The 25,968-nt window shown below is 44.7% G+C and overlaps 2 protein-coding genes and 1 long non-coding RNA gene across 5 annotated transcripts; 2 read left to right on the forward strand and 1 right to left on the reverse strand.

Moving 5' to 3' along the window:
• Positions 1 to 1,227: 1,227 nt before the first annotated feature.
• On the reverse strand, positions 1,228 to 7,343 carry LOC121567194. 2 transcript variants are annotated; one of them, XR_006001064.2, is made up of 4 exons: positions 7,094 to 7,343; positions 6,791 to 6,878; positions 1,753 to 1,844; positions 1,228 to 1,576 (listed from the first exon to the last, which is right to left on the reverse strand). It is a non-coding gene; the product is annotated as an uncharacterized LOC121567194 (long non-coding RNA). The 2 variants fall into 2 exon arrangements; XR_006001063.2 differs by having other exon boundaries at positions 1,730 to 1,844.
• Positions 3,808 to 7,753, forward strand: LOC121567193 (retinol-binding protein 2). The gene is made up of 4 exons (XM_041877125.1): positions 3,808 to 3,964; positions 5,776 to 5,954; positions 6,780 to 6,881; positions 7,580 to 7,753. The coding sequence occupies exons 1-4, from the start codon at positions 3,892 to 3,894 to the stop codon at positions 7,631 to 7,633; spliced, it is 408 nt and encodes a 135-aa protein (XP_041733059.1). The 5' UTR covers positions 3,808 to 3,891; the 3' UTR covers positions 7,634 to 7,753.
• A 2,159-nt stretch (positions 7,754 to 9,912) lies between these two features.
• LOC121566898 (coatomer subunit beta'-like) lies at positions 9,913 to 25,749 on the forward strand. 2 transcript variants are annotated; one of them, XM_045214050.1, is made up of 22 exons: positions 9,913 to 10,122; positions 11,306 to 11,443; positions 11,617 to 11,703; positions 11,883 to 12,009; positions 13,840 to 13,988; positions 14,180 to 14,326; positions 14,572 to 14,671; positions 14,907 to 15,049; positions 15,329 to 15,528; positions 15,977 to 16,087; positions 16,193 to 16,281; positions 16,399 to 16,505; positions 18,851 to 18,994; positions 19,112 to 19,242; positions 19,509 to 19,716; positions 19,853 to 19,963; positions 20,308 to 20,522; positions 20,933 to 21,040; positions 21,368 to 21,548; positions 23,028 to 23,099; positions 23,260 to 24,609; positions 24,816 to 25,749. In XM_045214050.1, exons 1-22 carry the CDS (start codon positions 10,120 to 10,122, stop codon positions 24,906 to 24,908), a joined length of 4,014 nt encoding a protein of 1,337 aa, XP_045069985.1. In that variant the 5' UTR covers positions 9,913 to 10,119; the 3' UTR covers positions 24,909 to 25,749. The 2 variants fall into 2 exon arrangements, with proteins under 2 accessions (XP_045069985.1, XP_041732741.2); XM_041876807.2 differs by having other exon boundaries at positions 9,914 to 10,122; positions 20,933 to 21,025.
• Positions 25,750 to 25,968: the final 219 nt, after the last annotated feature.

A 25,968-nucleotide genomic window follows, 5' to 3' on the forward strand; every position in this document is an offset into this window, starting at 1 on the left:
GAATCTGTAGACATGCTGAGATAAAATAACATACTCTTTGCCAGAATTCAGCAAGCCTTAACAAGAGCATAACATATGCAAATATGTCCCCTTGTGTTTTACACCTCCAGCAGAGGAATTACATTTCTGAGTGCATGATATTCAGTTTCACTGGCATATAGTAAGTTCTATGGATGGTCTTAAACTGCAGTAATTTATGTCTGAGATTATATGAACATGACTGGGCATTCAAACATATCTGTATCCATTCATTATCATCAATAGTGTCTCCCAGGTCTTCCTCACATTTTTGTTTTACATGTTTTGTGTCATCGAGAAAAGCCTCCATCAACCTTTGATACAGTTTGGAAATCAACTCTAAAGGTTTGTCAGACTGCCTTAAAATAGTTTAAATCTTTGAAGCTTCTGGCTTGTCCAGTGTTTGCTGCACAGAGAGAATAAAGTGTTGCATCTTCCCTGGTTGCCTGACCCTACTGAGACTCCTATCACCAGCCGATCCTACTAAGATGAGGCATGACAAAGAATTACCTTGGTGTACATTTATATATGATATTATCCATGAATAGAATCAATGGTTCAATAATTGAATGACCATTATTCCCAGATCCCAGACTGTTACTTTTCTGTAGCCCTACCCATCAACTCAAGATGGAACTTTGTGTCCATTCAGTGATTGTTATAATATACTGCAAAATTCACCTGAGCTCCGTAGACTGGTCTCTCTGGCTGTCTGACTCTGCTGGGACACCTGTCACCCTCTGATCCTGCTAACACATTATGAGCATAGTGTTGTGTAGTGTGTACTGACGGTGCACCATTACAGTGACGCCTGTAGAGCTGTATATGCCGTGTCAGTGTGAAAAGTAGGGAATTAGCTAGGGAAACTGTCAGATCAATATCGTTTGAATCAGGTCTAGTGTGATTGAGGCAAAAAATAATAGCAAAAGTTAGTGAGCTAGCTAGCTAACGTTAGCCAACTTTTGGCTAGCTCTAATGGTACAGCAACTGTCGAAAACTAGCCAAGTTAATTTACTTCTGTTGAAACGGGACACAACAAAGGCTACAAAACATTTAAATACACACAACAGCTGTTAGATACTGCTACCTGACAGATACTGAGATAGCTAGAGGCTAGAGCTGAACTGACTGTGGTAGCTACTAGCTAGCTACTGTAACTAGTTCATTCACTTCAGATAGAACTTCAGTAAAGAGGGGATGAAACATTAGTTAACATTAGATGCTTTATTTTTTAATGTTAGCTAAGTCAAACAGCAGTTACCTTGCATCAGTGAAGCCAGTTAGTAGTAGCCAGTTTCTGCTCTGCTTGCTTTACAACTCAGAGAAAAAGTGCAACACACACAGACAGCAGCTGCCTCTGTTCATCTCTCCCGTGCTGGTCCAATACGCCAGCCTTTCAGAAGCTTTGCCTTCACACAGCCTGTCCCCATGCTCTGCAGAAGCGGTCCTAAATCCAGCCAGCTGAAACTGCCAAACAGCCTACACGACCAATCTGAGGCGTCCGCATGGTCCTAAAGCACACCGATACCTCTTTTTGTATCACACTGCAATGATAAAACTGGGGGGGACAAAATGCAATTTCAGAATGTGGGGGGGTCATGCCCCCCCGTCCCCGTCCCCCCCGTCCCCAGGGAAAGTTGCACCCCTGCCTGTGTTAAACCATGAAGATGTAGAGTGGTCTGAAATGCTTTATGCCCTATAATCAACTCACACTGGCCCACCCACCATACATACACAGATGGCCTTGATGCAGGGAATGGTGGATGGTTGGAGAAAGACATTCTGGCGGTGTTGTATCCACTTGTGTGGTCCGTGTGCGTGCATATCTGTGTATGAGAGAGAGACAGAGACAGAAAGTCTGAGCATGTGAAGAGCATGCACAAGTAAAAATGACTTGTTTTCCATGTTACAATACCACCCTCGTGTGGTTAAAAGATGAAACAATCCATGTTTGGCATTGAAGTTGTTGCTGGTGAGCCCAGTCCATAACAAAAAGTGATTTTGCCTTTCTGATAATGTATCAATAATAAAAATGTTAACTTTTACCCCCCACACCCAGAATCTTTTTGGGTTGCCTAAGGGTAACGCTGTACCATAAGGGTACTAAAACACCACGGAAAACCGGGGGCAAAAAGGTTTTCTGTTTTCTAGAGGGTTAAATAATTGGATTCTGCATTCTGCAGGCTTCTGCAGAATGAAGGAAGAGCAAGGCTACTCAGTCAGCACTAGTTTTAAGAAACACTTATGCAGTTGCATGACAACAGTTCGTTCCGTGACACTTTACTCAGTTGCGTGGCAATGCTAGGGTGAAAGTTCCGATGATAATAGTGTTCTTTTGATAAAACATTTCAGACATCGACCTTTGACCCCTTCAAAGCAACTCAAGAGGTCAATTCACATCACAGTCAAACTGTTATTTTGATGTGATGCAAATTAAATAATCGTGTGAAATACTGCTCCATTAAATTAATTGTGTAGTTAGGAGTACATACAACACAATCTATGCAGAGCCGTTGTTCAGCTGTTGTTGGTTGCATGTATTTATGGAATAGGATTGTGGTTTAGGGTAACAGTGAACTCAATCCTGAGAAATGAATAACGCTGGGTGCCACCTACAGCAAGCTCATGTATCATCTATGTTCTTAATGCAGTGTTTATGAGCTCAACTCTGTACACCCCCACTCATGTTCACTTCCCCTCTCTCTCAATTTGTCTCTCAATTTGTCTCACTCTGCCCCCCACCCCACTCTCTCTCTCTCAATTCAATTTCAATTTCAATGTAAGTATGTTTACATTGCCAAAGCAAGTTAAATAGATAATGAACAAAAGTGAACTAAACAATTTTTTTTAATAACAGTAAATATTACACTCACAAAAGTTCCAAAATAATGAAGACATTTCAAATGTCATATTATGTGCAAATAGTTAAGTACAATGGGGAAATAAATCAACATAAATATTAAGAACATAGATGATGCATGAGCTTGCTGTAGGTGGCACCCAGCGTTATTCATTTATCAGGATTGAGTTCGCTGTTACCCTAAACCACAATCCTATTCCATAAATACATGCAACCAACAACAGCTGAACAACGGCTCTGCATAGATTGTGTTGTATGTACTCCTGACTACAATGGTTTTTGTTCTTCACTGTCTCTCTCTCTCTCTGCCCCTCTCTATGTCCCGCTCTGTCCCTCTCTGTCGCTCTCTCTCTCTCTCTCTGCCTCTCTCTCGCTGTGTCCCCCCCCCCCCTTCCTATCTGCTTTGCTGATATGATAGATTTCATGCAGCAGATTATGGGACCATCACACATGACTGATAACAAAGTAATCAGCTCATTATCTCGTTCTCTCTCTCGCTCTCTCTTTCTCTCTTTCTCTCTCTCTCTCACTCAAACACACACACAAACACATTAATCAAATTGACATTGACATTGATTATGAGAAGGGATTTGAAGTCAGAAATACGGTAGGTTATTGTAATTCATTAGGAAGAACTAAAGTCAAAGCTTGTGCTCTCCATCTTGTTTCCTTTCTGCATCATTACAATGAATAAGTGATCCGGCTAGCCTGGTAAGAGGCAGTGGGTTAGCTGACGCTAAGTGCCTCCACACTTGACACACACACACACACACACGGACAAACACACATACACATACACACACCCGACCCTTCTCTCTCTAAGAAATTGAGAGTGTGTTATCAGACGAACCCTGCCCATTAGTTTCACACGTAAACAGGCTGTATATAAAGGGTTGGGCCCATATAATCTGTCTCTACCTCTTGCAGTGTGTGTGTGTGTGTGTGTGTATGAGCAAATTCCCCATAGACAGATACAGGGCATATACAGTAACACAAACCCGGCCGGTGCCAAGATGCCTGCAGACTTCAATGGACAATGGGTGATGGTCACCAATGAGAACTTTGAGGATATCATGAAGGCCATTGGTAAGCTGTTCTTCTAATGTCTGTTGGAAAGTAGGGACACGAGATAGGGGTGGAGAGGAGAGAGGGAATTGACAGAGAAAGAGTGTGTTGTGTGCGTGTGCGTGTATATGTCTATGTGTGTGTGTGTGCACAAGTGTGTCTGATAGAGAGGGGGATGTCAGAGACAATGCTTGTGTAAAGACTTTATTTGAGCATGTTAGTGAGTGAGATTGTGAGAGGGACAGAGAGAGAGGGAAAGAGAGAGAAAGGATGATGTGGTGCTGCTTCATTTACTTATTGAGCTTCTGTCATGGCGACTTAACCTCAACTGTTTGTGTGAATGGCTCCTGCTTGTTACCACGTCGAACAAATATTGATTTACTCTTTTAAGCATTTTTATCCTCCCCATTCAGGAGGATAAAAAATCCCATCCCGAGCTCTGCCAAGAGGCGTCTGCATATCGCTGGCAAGTGAAGGCCCCCATCCATCCACTTAGCATGGCATTGATAAACCACAAGTCTTTTATTATTCATGACTTTATCTCCAATTCATAACTCCCTCTGTGTCATAACTCCCTCTCTGTCATAACTCCCTCTGTGTCATAACTGCCTCCTTGTCATAACTCCCTCCCGCTCAACCCAACAAATCCAAAAAATCCAAAATCCGAGGCGTCTCATTCCGTGCCACTCTATTATTTCCATGAGCGGATCGAAAATTACACCCATATGGAAACAGAGGGAGGGAGAACATATTTGGATGGGTAAATAAAAGAGCTTCATCAAAAAGAGAGATTGGTAGAAATTGAATTTACACTTTGTGGCCAATGCTATGTGAATATCAAAATGGAAGAGGCAGTCTCTTTTGCAGGCTCACAGTTTAACTTATTCAGGCCATTTTAAAAAGGGTAAATGAGATTATCAACAGAGCTGGTCTGAGTGGAATAGTAATTCTAGGACTTGAGCTGCAGTCTCATAACTGAAGAGGGGGACTGGTGGCTTATGCACAAGGAAACACAATAAAAATATATACTATACATAACTCACTGCCCAACCAAGGTGAACAGAATCTATATGAAATTATAAACTGGGTGGTTCGAGCCCTGAATGCTGATTCTCTGAAAGCCGTGCTATATCAGAACGTATACCACGGGTATGACAAAACATTACTTTTTACTCTTCCAATTACGTTGGTAACGTAATAGCAATAAGGCACCTCTGGGGTTTGTGATATATGGCCAATATACCACAGCTGAGGGCTGTGTCCAGGCGTTGCGTCGTGCATAAGAACAGCCCTTAGCCGTGGTATATTGGCCATTTACCACACCCCCTCAGGCCTTATTGCTTAAACATACTTCATCCTTATCCTGTTACAGTATCCACTGAGTGTCCAAGACATTAGGAACACCTTCCTAGAACAGCCTCAATTGGTCGGGGCATGGACTCTACAAGGTGGCCAAAGCGTTCCACATGGATGCTGGCCCATGTTGACTCCAATGCTTCCCACAGTTGTGTCATGTTGGCTGGATGTCTTTCGGGTGGTAGACCATTCTGAAAAACCCAGCAGCGGTGCGCCTACTACCATACCCCGTTCAAAGGCATTTAAGTATTTTGTTTTGCCCATTCACCCTCTGAATGGCACACATACACAATCCATGTCTCAAGGCTTAAAAACCCTGTTTTAACCTGTCTCCTCCCCTTCATCTACACTGATTGAAGTGGATTTAACAGGTGACATCAATAAGGGATCATAGCTTTCACCTGGTCAGTCTATGTCATGGAAAGAGCAGAACATCTTTACACGTTGACATTGTTGTTTCACTGTTTTTCCTCCAGATATTGACTTTGCCACCCGTAAGATCGCCGCCCACCTGACCCAGACTAAGGTGATCGTCCAGAACGGAGACAAGTTTGAGACCAAGACGTTGAGCACCTTCAGGAACTACGAGGTCAACTTCACGATCGGGGAGGAGTTTGAGGAGGTCACTAAGGGACTGGACAACAGGACGATCCAGGTAGGACCACAACCACTATGACCACGTCAGAGAGACACTCTGTCACTGCACTCTGTCCTAACTGGTTCCAAACCCTAACCTTTACCCTCTCCATCATGTTCTCTCCTTTTAGTCTATTCCACCATTTTTTATTTACATTTTTTATTGGTTTTCGTCTCCTGCTTTCCCTTGACTCTCAGTTTGTTAATGCATTCAGTATGGTCACATAGCCCTCACACACATAGCCCACAATCCAAGCATCTTAAAAAGTTTGGTTCAGTCTTGTTGACCCTGGATTTATGGAAACATACACACATCTTCAGCCTGGACTCAGGGTTACATTTACATTTTACAATTTAGTAATTTAGCAGACGCTCTTATCCAGAGCGACTTACAGTTAGTGAGTGCATACATTTTTCATACTGGCCCCCCCACAACCCTGGCGTTGCAAGCGCCATGTTCTACCAACTGAGCTACAGGAGGTTAGACGTAACATAGTAAATGAAAATCTGGGACACTCAAATTAGTGTGATATGTTACATTTGGCATGGTATGTATTAATTTGCATCATCCACCTCGTATGATATGTTACGAATTACAATTAGAACACACAGCCTTTGGGTTGCGAGACGTTCACGTCATTCATCCCGACCAACTACCCTCCTTTCGTTTTTGCCTTAAACAACCTTCTGTCTTATGCAACCATACCAAAAGTCAAATATAGTAATTTGAGTGACCCGGATTTTCGTTTACTATGTTACGTCTATGATACCAGCCTGATATCTTAGATGTGGGACATTTGGGTAAATGTGTGTCTACGGTAAGCTGACTGTGTGTGTTCTTCAGACACTGGTTACCTGGGATGGAGACAAGTTGGTGGCTGTGCAGACGGGAGAGAAGGCCAATCGTGGCTGGAAGCAATGGATAGAAGGAGACCTGTTACACCTGGTGAGAGAGAGAGAAAGATGGGGGGAGGGGGTTAGAGACAGAAAAGAGAGTGAGAGAAATGTCCTAGACTTCAACTTGAACATACATATACATATTCTTCATACCTAAGACAACAGAAGCGCTATACATTTAGTACATTTCTGAGGAGAGAGATAAAGAGACAAACAGCTATCAATCCTTCAGCTTTTATACATATCCTCATTCAGACTTACACTCTGGACTTTTTAATTATATTAAAGTGAGAAGGTGTACTTCTGTATGTCAATCAGTACAGTGGAAGTGGAAGTTATAAAGTCAATCTTGATTTCCAACTCTGAGAAAGAGAAGTGAAAATATAATCCCTTTAGGGCTTCATGCCAAATGGCACCCTATGCCCTCTATAGTGCCCTACTTTTGACCAGAAGTGCACTATATAGGGCACATGTGTCAAACCTATTCTATTAAGGGCCGAGTGTCTGCAGGTTTTCGCTCCACCCTTGTACTTGATTGATGAATTAAGGTCACTAATTAGTAAGGAACTCCCCTCACCTGGTTGTCTAGGTCTTAATTGAAAGGAAAAACCAACAACCCGCAGGCACTCGGCCCTCCGTGGAATGAGTTTGACACCCCTGATAGAGGGAATAGGGTGCCAATTTGGATACAGACCAGATGTTATTTGATTGTCTCATTGTCTTTCTATCCGTCTCTTCTTCTTTCAGGAGATCCACGTTGAAGACAAAGTCTGCAAACAAGTATTCAAGAAGAAACCCTAAAACATCTGACATAACCTTCTTTATTGTAACATTACCTACATGTGTTTCTGCCTGCATAATGATGTTATGTATTTATGATGTGATTGTACATACATTTAATAAATACTTAATTCAACCCAAGCAGATGGGATGCATTGACGTTGGTCTATAAATTAAATGAATATTTATATGGGTGTATATTGACCAGAGTTAACAGTACCTGCAAATAAACACAAACAATATTAACTTATAAAAACATAACATACCCTCTCAAATTAGCGTGTCATTGTAAGAGAACAGAACTACACTACCAGTCAAAGGTTTTAGAACACCTACTCATTCAAGGGTTTTTCTTGAAATCATGTAGTAACCAAAAAAGTGTTAAACATATCAAAATATATTTTATATTTGAGATTCTTCAAATAGCCACCCTTTGCCTTGATGACAGCTTTGCACACTCTTGGCATTCTCTTGACTAGCTTCACCTGGAATGCTTTTCCAACAGTCTTGAAGGAGTTCCCACATATGCTGACCACTTGTTGGCTGCTTTTTCTTCACTCTACGGTCTAACTAATTCCAAACCATCTCAATTTGGTTGAGGTCGGGGGATTGTGGAGGCCAGGTCATCTGATGCAGCACTCCATTACTCTCCTTCTTGGTAAAATAGCCCTTACACAGCCTGGAGGTGTGTTGGGTCATTGTCCTGTTGAAAAACAAATGATAGTCCCACTATGCCCAAACCAGATGGGAGGGCGTATTGCAGCAAAATGCTGTGGTAGCCATGCTGGTTAAGTGTGCCTTGAATTCTAAATAAATCACAGACAGTGTCACCGGCAAATCACCCCCACACCATAACACCTCCTCCTCCATGCTTTACGGTGGGAAATACACACACGGAGATCATCCGTTCACCCACACCGCGTCTCACAAAGACATGGCGGTTGGAACCAAAAATCTCAAATTTGGACTCCAGACCAAAGGACAGATTTCCACCGGTCTAATGTCCATTGCTCGTGTTTCTTGGCCCAAGCAAGTCTCTTGTTCTCATGGTGTCCTTTAGTAGCGGTTTCTTTGCAGCAATTCGACCATGAAGGCCTGATTCACACAGTCTCCTCTGAACAGTTGATGTTGAGATGTGTCTGTTACTTGAACTCTGTGAAGCATTTATTTGGGATACAATTTCTGAGGCTGGTAACTCTAATGAACTTATCCTCTGCACCAGAGGTAACTCTGGGTCTTCCATTCCTGTGGCGGTCCTCATGAGAGCCAGATTCATCATAGCGCTTGATGATTTTTGTGACTGTACTTGAATAAACTTTCAAAGTTCTTGAAATTCTCCGTATTGACTGACCTTCATGTCTTAAAGTAATGATGGACTGTTGTTTCTCTTTGCTTATTTGAGCTGTTCTTGCCATAATATGGACATGGTATTTTACCAAGTAGGGCTATCTTCTGTATATATTCTGTTTTGATATCTTCACTATTATTCTACAATGTAGAAAATAGTAAAAATAAAGAAAAACCCTTGAATGAGTAGGTGTTCTAAAACTTTTGACCGGTGGTGTATGTGTAAATTGGCAAATCAATCGAAAACATTGTACTCTGTACAGTAGATGACCAGAAAAAATACATATATGAATAGCATCCAGTATATGACATTAATCAGTTGGGTTGTGAAGGCCTGCAACCTTATCTCCTACTTCACAAGGACAGATCTAAGAGATTATCAATGACAGAACACCAGGTTTACGGAACCTTTGAACATGCAACAGTGAGGAGGTGTGGACTTTGAATACAAGATTGGGAGAGGATTCCTCACACCACCCAGGCTTTCTTATCAAGACCTGATAGATTTGGAAACCTCAACAGAGGGTGCAGTTAAATGATGAAGTAGAACACCTCGACTATAAAGCATCGTAGGCATAGAGCTGGGAGCATATAACATTCTAATTGTTATGACACAAGTATGTGATTGCTTAGTTGGTTGGAACTTGCTTCTTGCAACACCAGCGTGGTTTGAAATCTGCATGGACTATACTGGGTAGGCCTAGGTACTGTAGCCTAAGCCTAATACATCTGCAATACTATTCAGTCATCATATTAGTATATTTATACACATAAGAAATAGGGAGATAATTTGTACAAATAGGAAATTAGGCAATTTTTAAGATGTTCAAATTAATTATTATTCATTAATTTATTCGTTTTTATTTATTTATGTATATATTTTTTGGAGGGGTGAGTGGGTAGCCTACATGCAATTACCTGATTATGCCTGTAGTCAGCGTCCATACATTTCTCTGTAACCTACATACAGACTGCATAGTATGGCCATGTTAGGTACAGACTGTCCTAGTGCTCCACCGGATCTTGCGAAGTGCAGCCAGGAAGCTCCATAGAATCCACGTCGCCAAGAAGACTCTCAGCTCCAAACCAGTCTACCAGCCCGACTCGTGTCTCAGGGTGGCCGGGCACTTCGACCAAACACTACCCGCAGACGTGGAACCATGGTAAGGAAATGAAAACATAGATTTAGAATGAAGTGCAACATAGATTTCGAGTGAAATGCTTTATAAAGATCCGCCGCCGCTCAGGCCAGTCGTTTAAGGCTATTATTTTGGGGGGAGGTGTGTTGCTTTTTTTTTACGATTGCTACCCTATTGAAAACACATCCAATGAATTAACCTATGCCTGGCTAGTTGTGAATGATCGAGTATTTGAAGATGTTCTAGAAACTCGAGAAATGGCAACAGTGTAACAAAAACAATATGGTATTCAAAAGAGTCAGGAAGTCTCCGATCGATTGGTTACTAAATATGCTAGTAGTTCAATCTGCAACTTTATATAACGACTTTCTTCTAAACTACTTTATCGCAAATGGCTACCGCCTGAGCATTTCCAGACCAGAGCGAATTATTCATGCACCTCAAATGTGGTGGAATGCGCTTCAGTAAACAGACACGCCCCCATATAAACCAACCCTATAAGCTGAACAGTTGACTTGGTTCCACTTTGCCACTTTGTGAAATGTTGTATCTACACCAGGACTACAATTGTATAGCTGTTAGGGGTCGGATACACTTACAGTTTTATTGATAAGCATAATCAGAATAATTTGAATAGATGTAAAAAGTAAATAAAACATTTAAAGTTAAGTGTATCTGACCTGTCTCTATAAAAATATACTCAAATCTGGTCTCTGTCAAAGTTTTATTTCTTGTTCCCGTTCAACTGATCTGCATTTACATAGGAGTAAAGAGTTATCTGGTTAGTATCAATACAAGATACTGTGTCTAGTATTGATAAAGAAAAACCCTCCCGAGTGGCTCAGTGGCCTAATCCTATTTCGAATCCAGGCTCTGTCGTAGCCGGCCGTGACCGGGAGACCAATGGGGCGGCGCACAATTGGCCCAGCGTCGTCCAGGGTAGGGAGCGTCTTCCAGGGTAGGGGAGGGAATGGCCGGCAGGGATGTAGCTCAGTTGGTAGAGCATGGCATTTGCAACGCCAGGGTTGTGGGTTCGATTCCAGTATGAAAAAAATGAAAATGTATGCACTCACTAACTGTAAGTCGCTCTGGATAAGAGCATCTGCTAAATGACTAAAATGTAACTGTAAATGTATTGGTTAAATTAGGAGTCAGAGGTAGATTATGACTTAATATATTGGGTTCTCTCTCCCTCTGTCCATCTCAGCCTCTCCGGTTAGACATCAAGCGGAAGCTGACCGCTCGGTCAGACCGTGTGAAGAGTGTGGACCTGCACCCAACTGAACCATGGATGGTTGCCAGCCTGTACAATGGCAGTGTCTGTGTCTGGAACCATGAGACACAAGTAAACAACATTCATTCTCATTTAATTTGTTAGGATTCAGGGCTTATTCATTCATTCATTCATTGTACACCTTGCTGCACATTATGTTCTTGAGGGAAATAGGAATGGATTCTTTCTCTATGACAATGATAACCATGATGCTGATGCTTCGTTTGAATCTCATGTCTGTGTAGACCCTGGTGAAGACATTCGAGGTGTGTGACCAGCCTGTGAGAGTGGCTAAGTTTGTGGCGAGGAAGCACTGGGTCATCGCTGGAGCAGTAAGTGTTATAACAACCTTATAACTGCTTATAATGCATCTATCTGTCCTATTCTATTCAGAGTTTTTCCATATCTCTCTCCCTGAATGCTGCAATACTTTTCCATTTTAACCTTCTCCACCCTCTCTCACTACACCTTCTCCTCCCCTTCACTCTCGCTCTTCTCGGGTCCTCCCCAGGATGACATGCAGATCCATGTGTTTAACTACAACACTCTGGAGAGAACTCACATGTTTGAGGCCCACTCTGACTACATCCGCTGCATCGCAGTCCACCCAACACAACCTTACATCCTTACCAGCAGTGGTATGTTGTCTCTCTCTCTCTCTCTCTCTCTCTCTCTCTCAATTTATATATATATATATATATATAAATATATAAATTAGTACCAGTCCAAAGTTTGGACACACCTACTCATTCAAGGGTTTTTCTTTATTTTTACTATTTTCTACATTGTAGAATAATGAATAATAGTGAAGACATCAAAACTATGAAATAACACGTATGGAATCATGTAGTAACCAAAAAAGTCTTAAACAAATGAAAATATATTTTATATTTGAGATTAATCAAATATCCACCCTTTGCCTTGATGACATCTTTTCACACTCTTGGCATTCTCTCAACCAGCTTCATGAGGTAGTCACCTGGAATGCATTTCAGTTAACAGGTGTGCCTTCTTAAAAGTTAATTTGTGGAATTTCTTTCCTTCTTAATGCGTTTGAGCCAATCAGTTGTGTTGTGACAAGGTAGGGGGGTATACAGAAGATAGCCCTATTTGGTAAAATACCAAGTCCATATTATGGGAAGAACAGCTCAAATAAGCAAAGAGAAATGATAGTCCATCATTACTTTAAGACATGGAGGTCAGTCAATACGGAAAGTTTCAAGAACTTTTAACGTTTATTCAATTGCAGTCGCAAAAACCATCAAGCGCTATGATGAAACTGGCTCTCATGAGGACCGCCACAGGAATGGAAGACCCAGAGTTACCTCTGCTGCAGAGGATACGTTCATTAGAGTTACCTGCCTCAGAAATTGCAGCCCAAATAAATGCTTCACAGAGTTCAAGTAACAGACACATCTCAACATCAACTGTTCAGAGGAGACTGTGTGAATCAGGGCTTCATGGTCGAATTGCTACAAAGAAAACCACTACTAAAGGACACCAATAATAAGAAGAGACTTGCTTGGGCCAAGAAACACGAGCAATGGACATTAGATTGGTGGAAGTTTGTCCTTTGGTCTGGAGTCCAAATTGGAGATTTTTGGTTCCAACCGCCATGTCTTTGTGAGACGCGGTGTGGGTGAACGGATGACCTCTGCATGTGTATTTCCCACCGTAAAGCATGGAGGAGGAGGTGTTATGGTGTTAACCAGCATGGCTACCACAGCATTTTGCAGCAATACGCCATCCCATCTGGTTTGGGCTTAGTGGGACTATCATTTTTTTTTTCAACAGGACAATGACCCAACACACCTCCAGGCCATGTAAGGGCTATTTAACCAAGAAGGAGATTGATGGAGTGCTGCATCAGATGAGCTGGCCTCCACATTCCCCCAACCTCAACCAAATTGAGAGGGTTTGGAATGAGTCGGACCGCAGAGTGAAGGAAAAGCAGCCAACAAGTGGTCAGCATATGTGGGAACTCCTTCAAGACCGTTGGAAAAGCATTCCAGGTGAAGCTGGTTGAGAGAATGCCAAGAGTGTGCAAATCTGTCATCAAGGCAAAGGGTGGCTATTTGAAGAATCTCAAATATAAAATATATTTTGATTTGTTTAACACTTTTTTGGTTACTACATGATTCCATATGTGTTATTTCATAGTTGTGATGGCTTCACTATTATTCTACAATGTAGAAAATAGTAAAAATAAAGAAAAACCCCTGAATGGGTAGGTGTTCTAAAACCTTTGACTGGTAGTGTGTGTGTGTGTGTGTGTATATATATATGTATATATATATATATATATATATATATATATATATATATATATATATATATATATATATATATATATATACATACTACCAGTCAAAAGTTTTAGAACACCTACCCATTCAGGATATACATAAATTGCAAACATCAACCATAGAATATTGTGAACATGAGCGTGTGTTTGTTTATGTGTCCAGATGACATGCTGATCAAGCTGTGGGACTGGGACAGGAAGTGGGTGTGTGGTCAGGTGTTCGAGGGCCACACCCACTATGTCATGCAGATCGTCATCAACCCTAAAGACAACAACCAATTCGCCAGCGCCTCCCTAGACAGGACCATTAAGGTACATACAGTACACACACACACACTACTCTTTGTGCTTGAAGCACTACAGTTGTTGGTTTGATTATTTTTATGTTGAAGTGCTTATAGTTGTGTAGTGTATGTTTCATGAATTATATACAGTTGTTGTAAATTGTTACCACTACATTTCAGTAATACACTGAAGTATTTGTTGGCCCTTGGCTGTTGCAGGTGTGGCAGCTGGGTTCTTCCACCCCTAACTTCACTCTGGAGGGCCATGAGAAAGGAGTCAACTGTATCGACTACTACAGTGGAGGGGACAAGCCCTACCTTATATCAGGAGCAGACGACCGCCTGGTCAAGATCTGGGACTACCAGGTACACATGGATGTCACACAGTTTATATGCAGATGTACACAGTTTATATACACATGTACACACAGTTTATTTGCACACTTTCACACACTCTCAAACACAGAATGAAACACACACATATGCACAGCATACACACTTTTCAGATCAGAAAATACACACAAACTCCACTTGAAGTGTTATGCGTCTGTACTAGTGATCATATATATTGAGTTGACTGATTCTACGCTAGTCCTCTCCTCTACCTCCAGAATAAGACGTGTGTGCAGACTCTAGAGGGCCATGCCCAGAATGTGTCCTGTGTCAGCTTTCACCCTGAGCTGCCAATCATCCTCACTGGCTCCGAGGACGGTGGGTAGTGTAGTGTTTACCTTATCTCTTTAGAATGGAATAACAAGGTGTTTACCTATGTTATAACATAGTAATAACATTTTAAAAGTTGTAACATTGTATCGTGGTAATAACATGGTGTTTTCTTGTCATGTTGACTAGTTCCTGTCTTCCCTGGATCCTTTATGTTTGACCACCCTTTCACATGTGACTCTCTTTCGCTCCTCCCATCTTTCGTCTCCTAATGGACATACAGGCACAGTGAGAGTCTGGCATTCCAGCACGTACCGCCTGGATAACACACTGAACTATGGGATGGAACGTGTGTGGTGTGTGTGTGGCCAGCGAGGCGCCAACAGTGTGGCGCTGGGATATGATGAAGGCAGCATCATCATCAAGGTACCAATTTATGGAAACTCTAAACTACACATCTAGAATGATGTGGTGTCAGTGATCTGATTATTAGTATTGTTGGTAATCATATAGAATGTTTGTATTGTTTTTATACAGCACCAGTTTGATTCTATAGGCCTACATATCACCCATGTATGTCCAAGTTGTATGTTCAGCTCAAGTTGAAATATTATGATTTGAATATCACTCCTTCTCTTCCTCTGTCTCATCTTCTTCACTCTCTCCCCCCTCTTAATCCCCTTCCCCATCTCCCCCCTCCCTCAGTTGGGCCGTGAGGAGCCAGCCATGTCTATGGACTCTAACGGTAAGATCATGTGGGCCAAGCACTCTGAGGTGCAGCAGGCCAACCTGAAGGCCATGGGAGAGGCTGAGATACAGGACGGAGAGAGGCTGTCTCTGGCTGTCAAAGACATGGGCAGCTGTGAGATTTATCCCCAGACCATCCAGCACAACCCCAACGGCAGGTCAGTGTGTGCGTGTGTTACCGTGTTTGTGTGCATGTGTGTACTAGTTGCTCATCAAATGTAAACAAAAAAGTATATATATATATATGCTATTTAGCAGATGCTTTTATCCAAAGCGACTTACAGTCATGCGTGCATACATTTGTATGTATGGGTGGCCCCGGGAATCGAACCCACAATCTTGGTGTTACAAGCACCATGCTCTACCAACTGAGCCTTACAGGACCATAAATGTACAGTATATGTGTGTGTGTCAGTGGAGGCTGCTGAGGGGAGGACAGCTCATAATAATGGCTGGAATCTATGGAATGGTATCAAACGTGGTTTATGTGGTTGATACCATTCCATTGACTCCATTCCAGCCATTACTATGAGCCAACCTCCCCTCAGCTGTCTCCAGTGGTGTGTGATCACACACTAACTAATGTCCGTTGTGTGTGTGTTGCAGGTTTGTGGTGGTGTGTGGGGATGGAGAGTACATCATCTACACTGCAATGGCCCTGAGGAACAAGAGCTTTGGTTCAGCACAGGAGTTTGTCTGGGCCCACGACTCCTCAGAGTAAGTAAAGTCAACCGCACCCTGACAACTCATACACAGTCATCTATGGACCATCCACGGTCTAGTATGGTCAGGCTGACTTAACCGCTGTTGTTTCTATGGCAGGTATGCTACTCGGGAGAGCACCAGCATGGTCAAAATCTTCAAGAACTTCAAGGAGAAGAAGTCTTTTAAACCAGACTTTGGGGCAGAAGGTGAGACAAACATATCAGATTTGATCCAGTATGAACTGACTCCCTCTGTGTGCGTGTGCATGCAGATGATATGCTGATGTGTTATAACTAACTATATGTGTGTATCATCTCCTGCAGGTATCCACGGTGGGTTCTTGCTGGGCGTGAGGTCAGTGAGTGGTCTGGCCTTCTACGACTGGGAGAACACAGAACTGGTCCGCCGCATTGAGATCCAGCCTAAACATGTGAGTCAGCTACAGTATTTAAACTGCTAATAATCCACAGTTGATCTATATCAACTTTCAGACACTTGACCATTTACAGATTTATAGCAGGTCCAGGCTGCGCCTAGCTCAGGTCAAGAGGGTGAGAAGCCACCCACAGCGACCCAACCCTCCTCTAACCTCCTCCCCACAGCGACCCAACCCTCCTCTAACCTCCTCCCCATAGCGACCCAACCCTCCTCTAACCTCCTCCCCACAGTGACCCAACCCTCCTCTAACCTCCTCCCCACAGCGATCCAACCCTCCTGTAACCTCCTCTCCACAGCGATCCAACCCTCCTCTAACCCCCTCTCCACAGCGATCCAAGCCTCCTGTAACATTTTACATTACATTTACATTTTAGTCATTTAGCAGACGCTCTTATCCAGAGCGACTTACAGTTAGTGAGTGCATACATATTATTATTATTTATTTATTTTTCATACTGGCCCCCCGTGGGAATCGAACCCACAACCCTGGTGTTGCAAACGCCATGCTCTACCAACTGAGCTACATCCCTGCTGGCCATTCCCTCCCCTACCCTGGACGACGCTGGGCCAATTGTGCGCCGCCCCATGGGTCTCCCGGTCACGGCCAGCTACGACAGAGCCTGGATTCGAACCAGGATCTCTAGTGGCACAGCTAGCACTGCGATGCAGTGCCTTAGACCACTGCGCCACTCGGGAGAGTAACCTCCTCCCCACAGCAACCCAACCCTCCTCTAACCCAGAGCGACCCAACCCTCATCTAACCCCCTCTACACAGCGATCCAACCCTCCTCTGACCCCCTCTCCACAGCAATCCAAGCCTCCTGTAACCTCTTCCCCACAGCAATCCAACCCTCATGTAACCTCCTCCCCACAGCAATCCAACCCTCCTGTAACCTCCTCCCCACAGCGATCCAAGCCTCCTGTAACCTTCTCCCCACAGCGATCCAAGCCTCCTGTAACCTTCTCCCCACAGCGACCCACTCCTCCTCTAACCTCCTGTAAGCTCTCCACAGCAACCCAATCCTCCTCTAACCCCCTCTCCACAGCAATCTAACCCCCTCTCCACAACGATCCAACCCTCCTCTAACCTCCTCTCCACAGTGATCCAACCCTACTCTAACCCCCTCTCCACAGCGACCCAACCCTACTCTAACCCCCTCTCCACAGCGAGCCAACCCTCTTCTAACGCCCTCACCACAGCGACCCAACCCTCCTCTAACCTCCTCTCCACAGCGATCCAACCCTCCTATAACCTCTTATCCACAGCGATCCAACCCTCCTCTAACCCCCTCTCCACAGTGCCCCAACCCTCCTCTAACCCCCTCTCCACAGCAATCCAACCCTCCTGTAACTTCTTATCCACTGCGATCCAAGCCTCCTGTAACCCCCCTTTCCACAGCGATCCAACCCCCTCCCCACAGCGATCCAACCCTCCTCTAACCTCCTCTCTACAGCGACCCAATCCTCTTCTAACCCCCTCTCCACAGCGATCCAACCCTCCTGTAGCCTCTTATCCACAGCGATCCAACCCTCCTCTAACCCCCTCTCCACAGTGACCCAACCCTCCTCTAACCTCCTCTCCACAGCGATCCAAGCCTCCTCTAACCCCCTCTCCACAGCGATCCAAGCCTCCTCTAATCCCCTCTCCACAGCGACCTAACCCCCTCTCCACAGCGATCCAACCCTCCTGTAACCTCTTATCCACAGCGATCCAACCCTCCTCTAACCCCCTCTCCACAGCGATCCAAGCCTCCTCTAACCTCCTCTCCACAGCGACCCAACCCTCTTCTAACCCCCTCTCCACAGCGATCCAACCCTCCTGTAACCTCTTATCCACAGCGATCCAACCCTCCTCTAACCCCCTCTCCACAGCGATTCATGCCTCCTCTAACCCCCTCTCCACAGCGACCCAAGCCTCCTCTAACCCCCTCTCCACAGCGATCCAAGCCTCTTCTGCCTTTCTCCACAGCGATCCAACCCTCCTCTAACCCCCTCTCCACAGCGATCCAACCCTCCTGTAACCTCCTCTCCACAGCAATCCAACCCTCCTCTAACCCCCTCTCCACAGCGATCCAAGCCTCCTGTAACAACATCTCCACAGCGACCCAACCCTCCTCTAACCCCGTCTCCACAGCGATCCAACCCTCCTGTAACAACCTCTCCATAGCGACACAACCCTCCTCTAACCTCCTCTCCACAGCGATCCCACCCTCCTCTAACCTCCTCTCCATAGCAAGTCAACCCTCCTCTAACCCCCTCTCCACAGCGATCCCACCCTCCTCTAACTTCCTCTCCACAGCGATCCAACCCTCCTCTAACCTCCTCTTCTTTCCTCAGATCTTCTGGTCAGAGTCTGGGGAGCTGGTTTGTATCGCCACGGAGGAGTCTTTCTTTGTGCTGCGCTACCTGGCTGAGAAAGTGGCAACAGCACAGGAGACCAAGGAGGGAGTCACTGAGGACGGGATAGAGGACGCCTTCGAGGTGAGACTACACTACATCTAGAGATTAGATTCTGGACAGGAGGATTTATTTTGTATTTGTACTGTAACATTTTCTTCTATATCTATTTCTCTCCCCCTCCCCCCTCTCTCTCTCTAGGTGTTGGGTGAGATTCAGGAGGTGGTGAAGACAGGTCTGTGGGTGGGAGACTGTTTCATCTACACCAGCTCAGTCAACAGACTCAACTACTACGTAGGAGGAGAGATCGTCACCATCGCCCACCTGGACAGGTAAGACTATACCTACCTGCTGAGACTGCTACAAACCATTGACCTGTTCACCTCAAATTACCTGCTATGTACTGTACCTGTCGGTCTAAAATACTGGTGCTATATTAACTCCCCTGTCTGTCTGCTATAGAACTATGTACTGTACCTGTCGGTCTAAAATACTGGTGCTATATTAACTCCCCTGTCTGTCTGCTATAGAACTATGTACTGTACCTGTCGGTCTAAAATATTGGTGATGTATTGACTCCCCTGTCTGTCTGCTATAGAACTATGTACCTGCTGGGCTACATCCCTAAGGATGACCGTCTGTATCTGGGTGATAAGGAGCTGAACATCGTCACTTACTCTCTGCTGGTGTCAGTGCTAGAGTACCAGACTGCTGTAATGAGGAGGGACTTTGGGATGGCCGACAGGGTCCTACCCACCATCCCTAAAGAGATGAGGACCAGGGTCGCCCACTTCCTAGAGAAACAGGTGAGACTGAGAGGGTGGGTGTATTTTTACATTGGTATGCGTCTTAACGCATACCATTTCAGTGAATGTGTCCTCTCTTCTGTCTGTGTATCTTTGTGTGTGTAACCCTTTCTCTTATCTCTATCTCTCTCTACAGGGTTTCAGGCAGCAGGCCCTGGCTGTGTCCACAGACTCAGAACACAGGTTTGAGTTGGCTCTGCAGCTAGGAGAACTGAAGATCGCCTACCAGCTGGCTGTAGAATCCGAGGTAAGACATCACGTAAAGAGAAAGACTGGGGACATTTTTGACAAACTGGGAATTATATAGCAGTCTTGGAATGAAAGGGAAGTATTGAGAAATGTAGGGCCAAATGTGGATATTGGGAGACATATTTGGAGACCTCGGTATAAGATGACATGAGAATAACTGTAGTAAAGGGTATATCTTATCATATTTTTAACTAATCAAAAGCATAGTGAATAGGGCTTCTGTTTTGTGTTTGTGATGACTGTCTTTCTAACATGGCATACCTGTTCCCTCTCTCTTTTTCCCTCCCTTTCTCTCTCTCTCCACCTCCTCTTCTCCTCTCTCCCTGGCACGGTGCCCTGCAGTCGGAGCAGAAGTGGAAGCAGCTGGCAGAGCTGGCCACCACTAAGTGCCAGTTTGGCCTGGCCCAGGACTGTCTGCACCATGCCCAGGACTATGGAGGGCTGCTGCTGCTGGCCACAGCCTCGGGCAACGCCAGCATGGTGGGCAAGCTGGCAGAGGGGGCAGAGAGAGACGGCAAAACCAATGTGGCTTTCCTTACCTATTTCCTCCAGGGGAAGTAAGTGTGTTTAGGGAGAGAAGGGTGTGGGGGTGGATGTTACAGAGGAAGGTGAGGAGGAGTGAGCAGAGAGTACTGGCCGGTGTTTAGGTTGAACTTTTATATGTATATCATCATCATGTGGTCCTCTGTAGCTCTGTAGCTCAGCTGGTAGAGCACGGCGCTTGTAACGCCAAAGTAGTGGGTTCGATCCCCGGGACCACCCATACACAAAAAAAAAATGGCATATTATTATTATTATATCATCATAATCTGTCAATACATTATTCTTATCGTTTCATCATTTATAATTCATTATTGGATCTTGGTGCGCTTTATATGTTTATGATTTAGCTCTGTATGTGTCAATGTCCTTGGTTTCATCATTAATAATTGTATCTCCATATTTCTGTTCTGTTTATTCCTTCCAGACTGGACAAATGTTTGGAGCTCCTCATTAAAACCAACCGGCTGCCAGAGGCTGCATTCCTGGCCAGAACGTACCTGCCCAGCCATGTGTCTAGGTACAGCACTGGCAGGTTGACGTTTATTATCAATAATCTTGCCCTGGAGGCAGAACTAAGCAATTTCCGCTAGTGGGCCAGCAGTCATAATTGGTTATATTGTAAAAATTCATGAAAACAAAATCTAGTTTTTTGGTCTTCATTTAAGGTTAGGGTTAAGCATTCGTGTTAGCAGTGTTGTTAAGGTCAGTGTTGTTAAAGTCAGATTTTATGACTTAGTGGCTATGCCAGCTAGTGACCACTCCGCAGAGCTACCTCCAGAACATGATTCATGATGGAAAAACGCTAACCTGCATAGCACTGTGTGTGTGTCTGTGTGTACTGATCTCGCTGTGTCTCCAGAGTGGTGAAGCTGTGGAAGGAGAGCCTGGGGAAGGTGAACCAGAAGGCAGCTGATGCGTTGGCTGACCCTACAGACTACAGCAATCTGTTCCCCGGCCTACAGGAGGCCTTCCTGGCCGAAGACTACCTGAAGGAGACCCACGTCAGGCTGAGGCCTGCCGCAGAGTACCCCCTCATCACCGTGAGTAGATACACACACACATCTTGGGCATATTGTGGCAAAACGTTTGCAACCGTTTGGAGCATTTTTTTATGTTTCATACCTATTTAACACGACCCTGATTGAACATGTTATTTCCATCTTACACTGAACAAAAATATAAACGCAACATGTAAAGTGTTGGTCCCATGTTTCATGAGCTGAACTGAAAGATCCCTGAAGTTTTCCATGCGCACAAAAACCTAATTTCTCTCAAGTTTTGTGCACAAATTTGTTTACATCCCTGTTTGTGAGCATTTCTCCTTTGCCAAGATAATCCATCCACCTGACAGGTGTGGCATATCAAGAAGCTGATTAAACAGCATGATCATTACACAGATGCACCTTGTGCTGGGTACAATAAATGGCCCATTGTCGTGCAATTCATCCGCCGCCATCACCTCATATTTCAGCATGATAATGCACGGCCCCATGTCGTAAGGATCTGTACACAATTCCTGGAAGCTGAAAATGTCCCAGTTCTTGTATGGCCTGCATACTCACCAGACATGTTTGGGATGCTCTGGATCGATGTGTACGACAGCATGTTCCAGTTCCCGCCAATATCCAGTAATTTCGCATAGCCATTGAAGAGGCGTGGGACAACATTCCACAGGCCACAATCAACAATCTGATCAACTCTATGCAAAGGAGATGTGTCGCACTGCATGAGGCAAATGGTGGTCACACCAGATACTGACTGGTTTTCCTATCCACGTCCCTACCTTTTTTTAAAGGTATCTGTTACCAACTGTATTCCCAGTCATGTGAAATCCATAGATTAGGGCATAATTTATTTATTTCAATTGACTGATTTCCTTATATGAACTGTAACTCAGTAAAATCTTTGAAATTGTTGCGTTTTTATTTTTGTTCAGTATAGGTATATTACTGTAGTATATTAGTGACACCTAGTGGTGCAATACCAGCTGAGCACTATAGATACATGTGATGCACTGATGAACTCGCTCAATGTGTGCGACCACCAGTAAAATACATGTCAAGTCAATACTCTACAGTTACCATAACTCCTTTGTACCCTCTGCCCTTGTTTTCTAGTCAAATAAATAATATAATAATAATGCTTATTATAATAGTATAAGCCTTGTACCTGTACTTGTAATAGTACTGTTGTAATACTGTGCTGTTCTACCTCCCCACCTCACTGTTCTACCTCCCCACCTCACTGTTCTGCCTCCCCACCTCACTGTTCTACCTCCCCACCTCACTGTTCTGCCTCCCCACCTCACTGTTCTGCCTCCCCACCTCACTGTTCTACCTCCCCACCTCACTGTTCTACCTCTCCACCTCACTGTTCTACCTCCCCACCTCACTGTTCTACCTCTCCACCTCACTGTCTACCTCTCCACCTCACTGTTCTACCTCCCCACCTCACTGTTCTACCTCCCCACCTCACTGTTCTACCTCCCCACCTCACTGTTCTACCTCTCCACTCTGCAGCCCAATGAGGATAGGAATGTCCTGGGGGAATCTGCAGACTTTGTGCCAAAAGTAGTGCCGGCTGAACCAGAGGTAAAGTCTGGAATCTCACACCTACTGGAATACTGGACATGGCCACAGCTGTTGTATATAGTACTACTTACATAACCCCTAGTTTAGACAACCATTCAGTGTGATTTGTCAACTTGTCATTCTCAATTAAAATATGCTACTATCACTGTTCTATGTGCAGGAGGTTGCTGGGAGCATGGATGAAACCCCTGTATTGGTAGCAGTGGTAGAAACCCCCGTAATGGCAGCAGTGGTGGAGGCTGCAGCTCCAGAAGCTCCAGTAGTGGAAGAGTCCATTGTCATGGAACAGGTAGAGCCTGTTGTGGCTGCAGTGGAGGAGTTTATCCCAGCAGTAGAAGAATCTATCCCAGTGACAGAAGTGGAACCAACTATGGCTGCAGTGGAAGAATCCATTGAGATGGCAGAGGAGGAACCCATTATTGTTGAAGTGGAAGCTCCCAAGCCAGAGGAGGCAACAGCAGTGGAAGATACCATCACTAAGATAGAGGTTCTTGTCACCATAGAAAACGGCACAGAAGCACCCCTCTTGGCGCCAGAGGTAGCACAGTCCACCTCAGAGGAAGAAGTCATAGCAACACCAAAGGAGGCTGTTGAGGAAGAACCTGCGACAATGAAGCCCATAGCAACAGATGCACCTATTACCGAGTTGGTCACAGAACCAATTGTAACAGAAGCACCAGTTGCAGAGGCAACAGAATCAGAACCTGTTACCATAGAAGCGGTGGTGGAAGTTGAAGCACCCATTGCCGCAGCAGTACTAGAAGCCATAGCAACAGAACCCACGGTTACAGAGGAAGTAACAGAACCCATAGCAACAGAACAAGCACCTGTTACCATAGAAGTGGCAGTGGCAGCAGAAGCACCCATTACTGAGGCAGTAGCAGAACCCATAGCAGCAGCTGAAGAAGCCCCAGTCATTGTAGAAGAGAATGAACCTGCTCTAGCCCCAGTCATAGACCCAACCCCAGTCCTAGCCCCAGCCATAGACCCAACCCCAGTCCTAGCCCCAACCACAGTCCTAGCCCCAGCCATAGACCCAACCCCAGTCCTAGCCCCAGCCATAGACCCAACCCCAGTCCTACCCCAAGTCATAGACCTTAGTCCTGTCCTAGCCCCAGCCATAGACCCAACCCCAATCCTAGCCCCAGCCATAGACCCAACCCCAGTCCTACCCCAAGTCATAGACCTTAGTCCTGTCCTACCCCCAGCCCTCGGCTCAACCCCACACATAGATATAGCCCCAGAACCAGTCATAGACCTAGCCCCAGCCGCAGCCATAGATCCAGCTCCAAACCCAGCCGTAGAGGACCAGGCTGCAGCAGCCCCAGCAGTAGAGCCCCTACCAGCCCTCATCCAGGTGGTTCCACCAGGCCCAGAACCAGGCCCTGCAGCCCCTCTAGCTGCCCCCTTAGAGGGTAAAGGAGTGGAGGAGGCAGCCCCTGCAGCAGTAGCGGTAGCAGCAGTGTCCATGGACCTGCTGGACCTGAATGATAAATGGAATGATGAGGAGGTAAAGCTAACCAGAGTCTATACATCCTGTCATGACTTACACACTATTTAGAATGCTAATCTATATTGGAAATCACTTTTTGATGTTTATTGATATTGAACAATGATGTACTCTATATGAATGTTAAGGGACAACAATGTACCAGCGAGGTACTTCACCCTCGCCCACACTGACTCATCACTCATATACATTGCTTTTCCCTCCAGGGCCTTGACGATCTGGACCTGGACAACTTTGATCTGGACGATGACATCGACACCACAGATGTCAATCTGGACGATGACTTCTTAGACGACTGAAAGTCTTGGTGGAGAAATCTCTTTAAAGTGACCAAAGAACACGTAGTGTGGGAGTGTGTGTGGGTGAATGGGAGTGTGTGTGGGTGACGGGGGTGTTTTTACCTTTACAGTGAAACTGGTGAAAGGTGGGGTGGATGAGTTTATGTCTTTCTATCTTTATACATGAACTGTGAAACACCGTGGGAGGGGGTTTGTAGAATGCTTTGGGTGATAATGGGATGTACAGGGTTCATTCATTAGGAACGAACGCAGGACATTTTTTGAAACGGGAAACAAATGTGCCTTCTTATTGAACAGGTACAAATTTACTGTGTCAAATAGATTTCTCTGGTTTCGCACATGCTGAACACGACCCTGGGTTGTATTCATTAGTCGTATTTCGTTGCAAAACATTTTGCAATGGAAACTGTTTACTCCAAATACAAAACAAGTTTCTATTGCACAAATTCAGGTCGGTTCCTAGAGTAAACTTTTTCCATTGCAAAATATTTAGCAATGGAATCCAACTAATGAATACACCAACTGTCACATTGACCTACAGTATAGAATGATAGTGTGAACCAGAGGGGTCATGGGTTTGAAATGTTTACCGTATCCTCTCACATAGGAAGAGAATAGTTTACTACACTACAGTACCTCTTACCCCTAGCTAACCAGGCTTGGGTCTATCTTTCATTAGTTAGGTTCTCTCCACAGGTGATGAGCTTGTCATCAGTATACCTCTACATGTCATGGCAAGCATGCTGCTCTGTCATGGTCTAGTGTAGGGTTGCCCAACCCTGTTCCTGGAGAGCTACTCTCCTGGAGGTTTTCGTTCCAACCCCAGGTGTTAATAACCTGATTCATCTTATCAACCTGCTAATTATTAGAATCAGATGTGCTAGATTAGGGTTGGAGCAAAAACCTACAAGACAGTAGCTCTCCAGGAACAGGGTTGGGCAGTCCCGGTCTAGTGCTTTATGCCTCTGCTGTTTTTATAAGGAACCTACTTCGCTGTTACAGATGTGAACCCAAGTGCCTTATGTACTGGTCTAGAAAAGGGATTGAAATGTTATCAACT

This window comes from Coregonus clupeaformis, chromosome 5 (genome assembly GCF_020615455.1).
Source record: "Coregonus clupeaformis isolate EN_2021a chromosome 5, ASM2061545v1, whole genome shotgun sequence".
Classification (NCBI taxonomy): domain Eukaryota; kingdom Metazoa; phylum Chordata; class Actinopteri; order Salmoniformes; family Salmonidae; genus Coregonus; species Coregonus clupeaformis.

Coding starts and splice junctions, on each gene's coding strand:
- LOC121567193 (XM_041877125.1), top strand. CDS start 3,892: ATGCCTGCAGACTTCAATGGACAATGGGTGATGGTCACCAATGAGAAC. Junction 3,965..5,775: donor GGATATCATGAAGGCCATTG/GTAAGCTGTTCT, acceptor TTTTTCCTCCAG/ATATTGACTTTGCCACCCGT. Junction 5,955..6,779: donor TGGACAACAGGACGATCCAG/GTAGGACCACAA, acceptor TGTGTTCTTCAG/ACACTGGTTACCTGGGATGG.
- LOC121566898 (XM_045214050.1), top strand. Junction 15,529..15,976: donor CAGCACAACCCCAACGGCAG/GTCAGTGTGTGC, acceptor TGTGTGTTGCAG/GTTTGTGGTGGTGTGTGGGG. Junction 23,100..23,259: donor TAGTGCCGGCTGAACCAGAG/GTAAAGTCTGGA, acceptor TTCTATGTGCAG/GAGGTTGCTGGGAGCATGGA.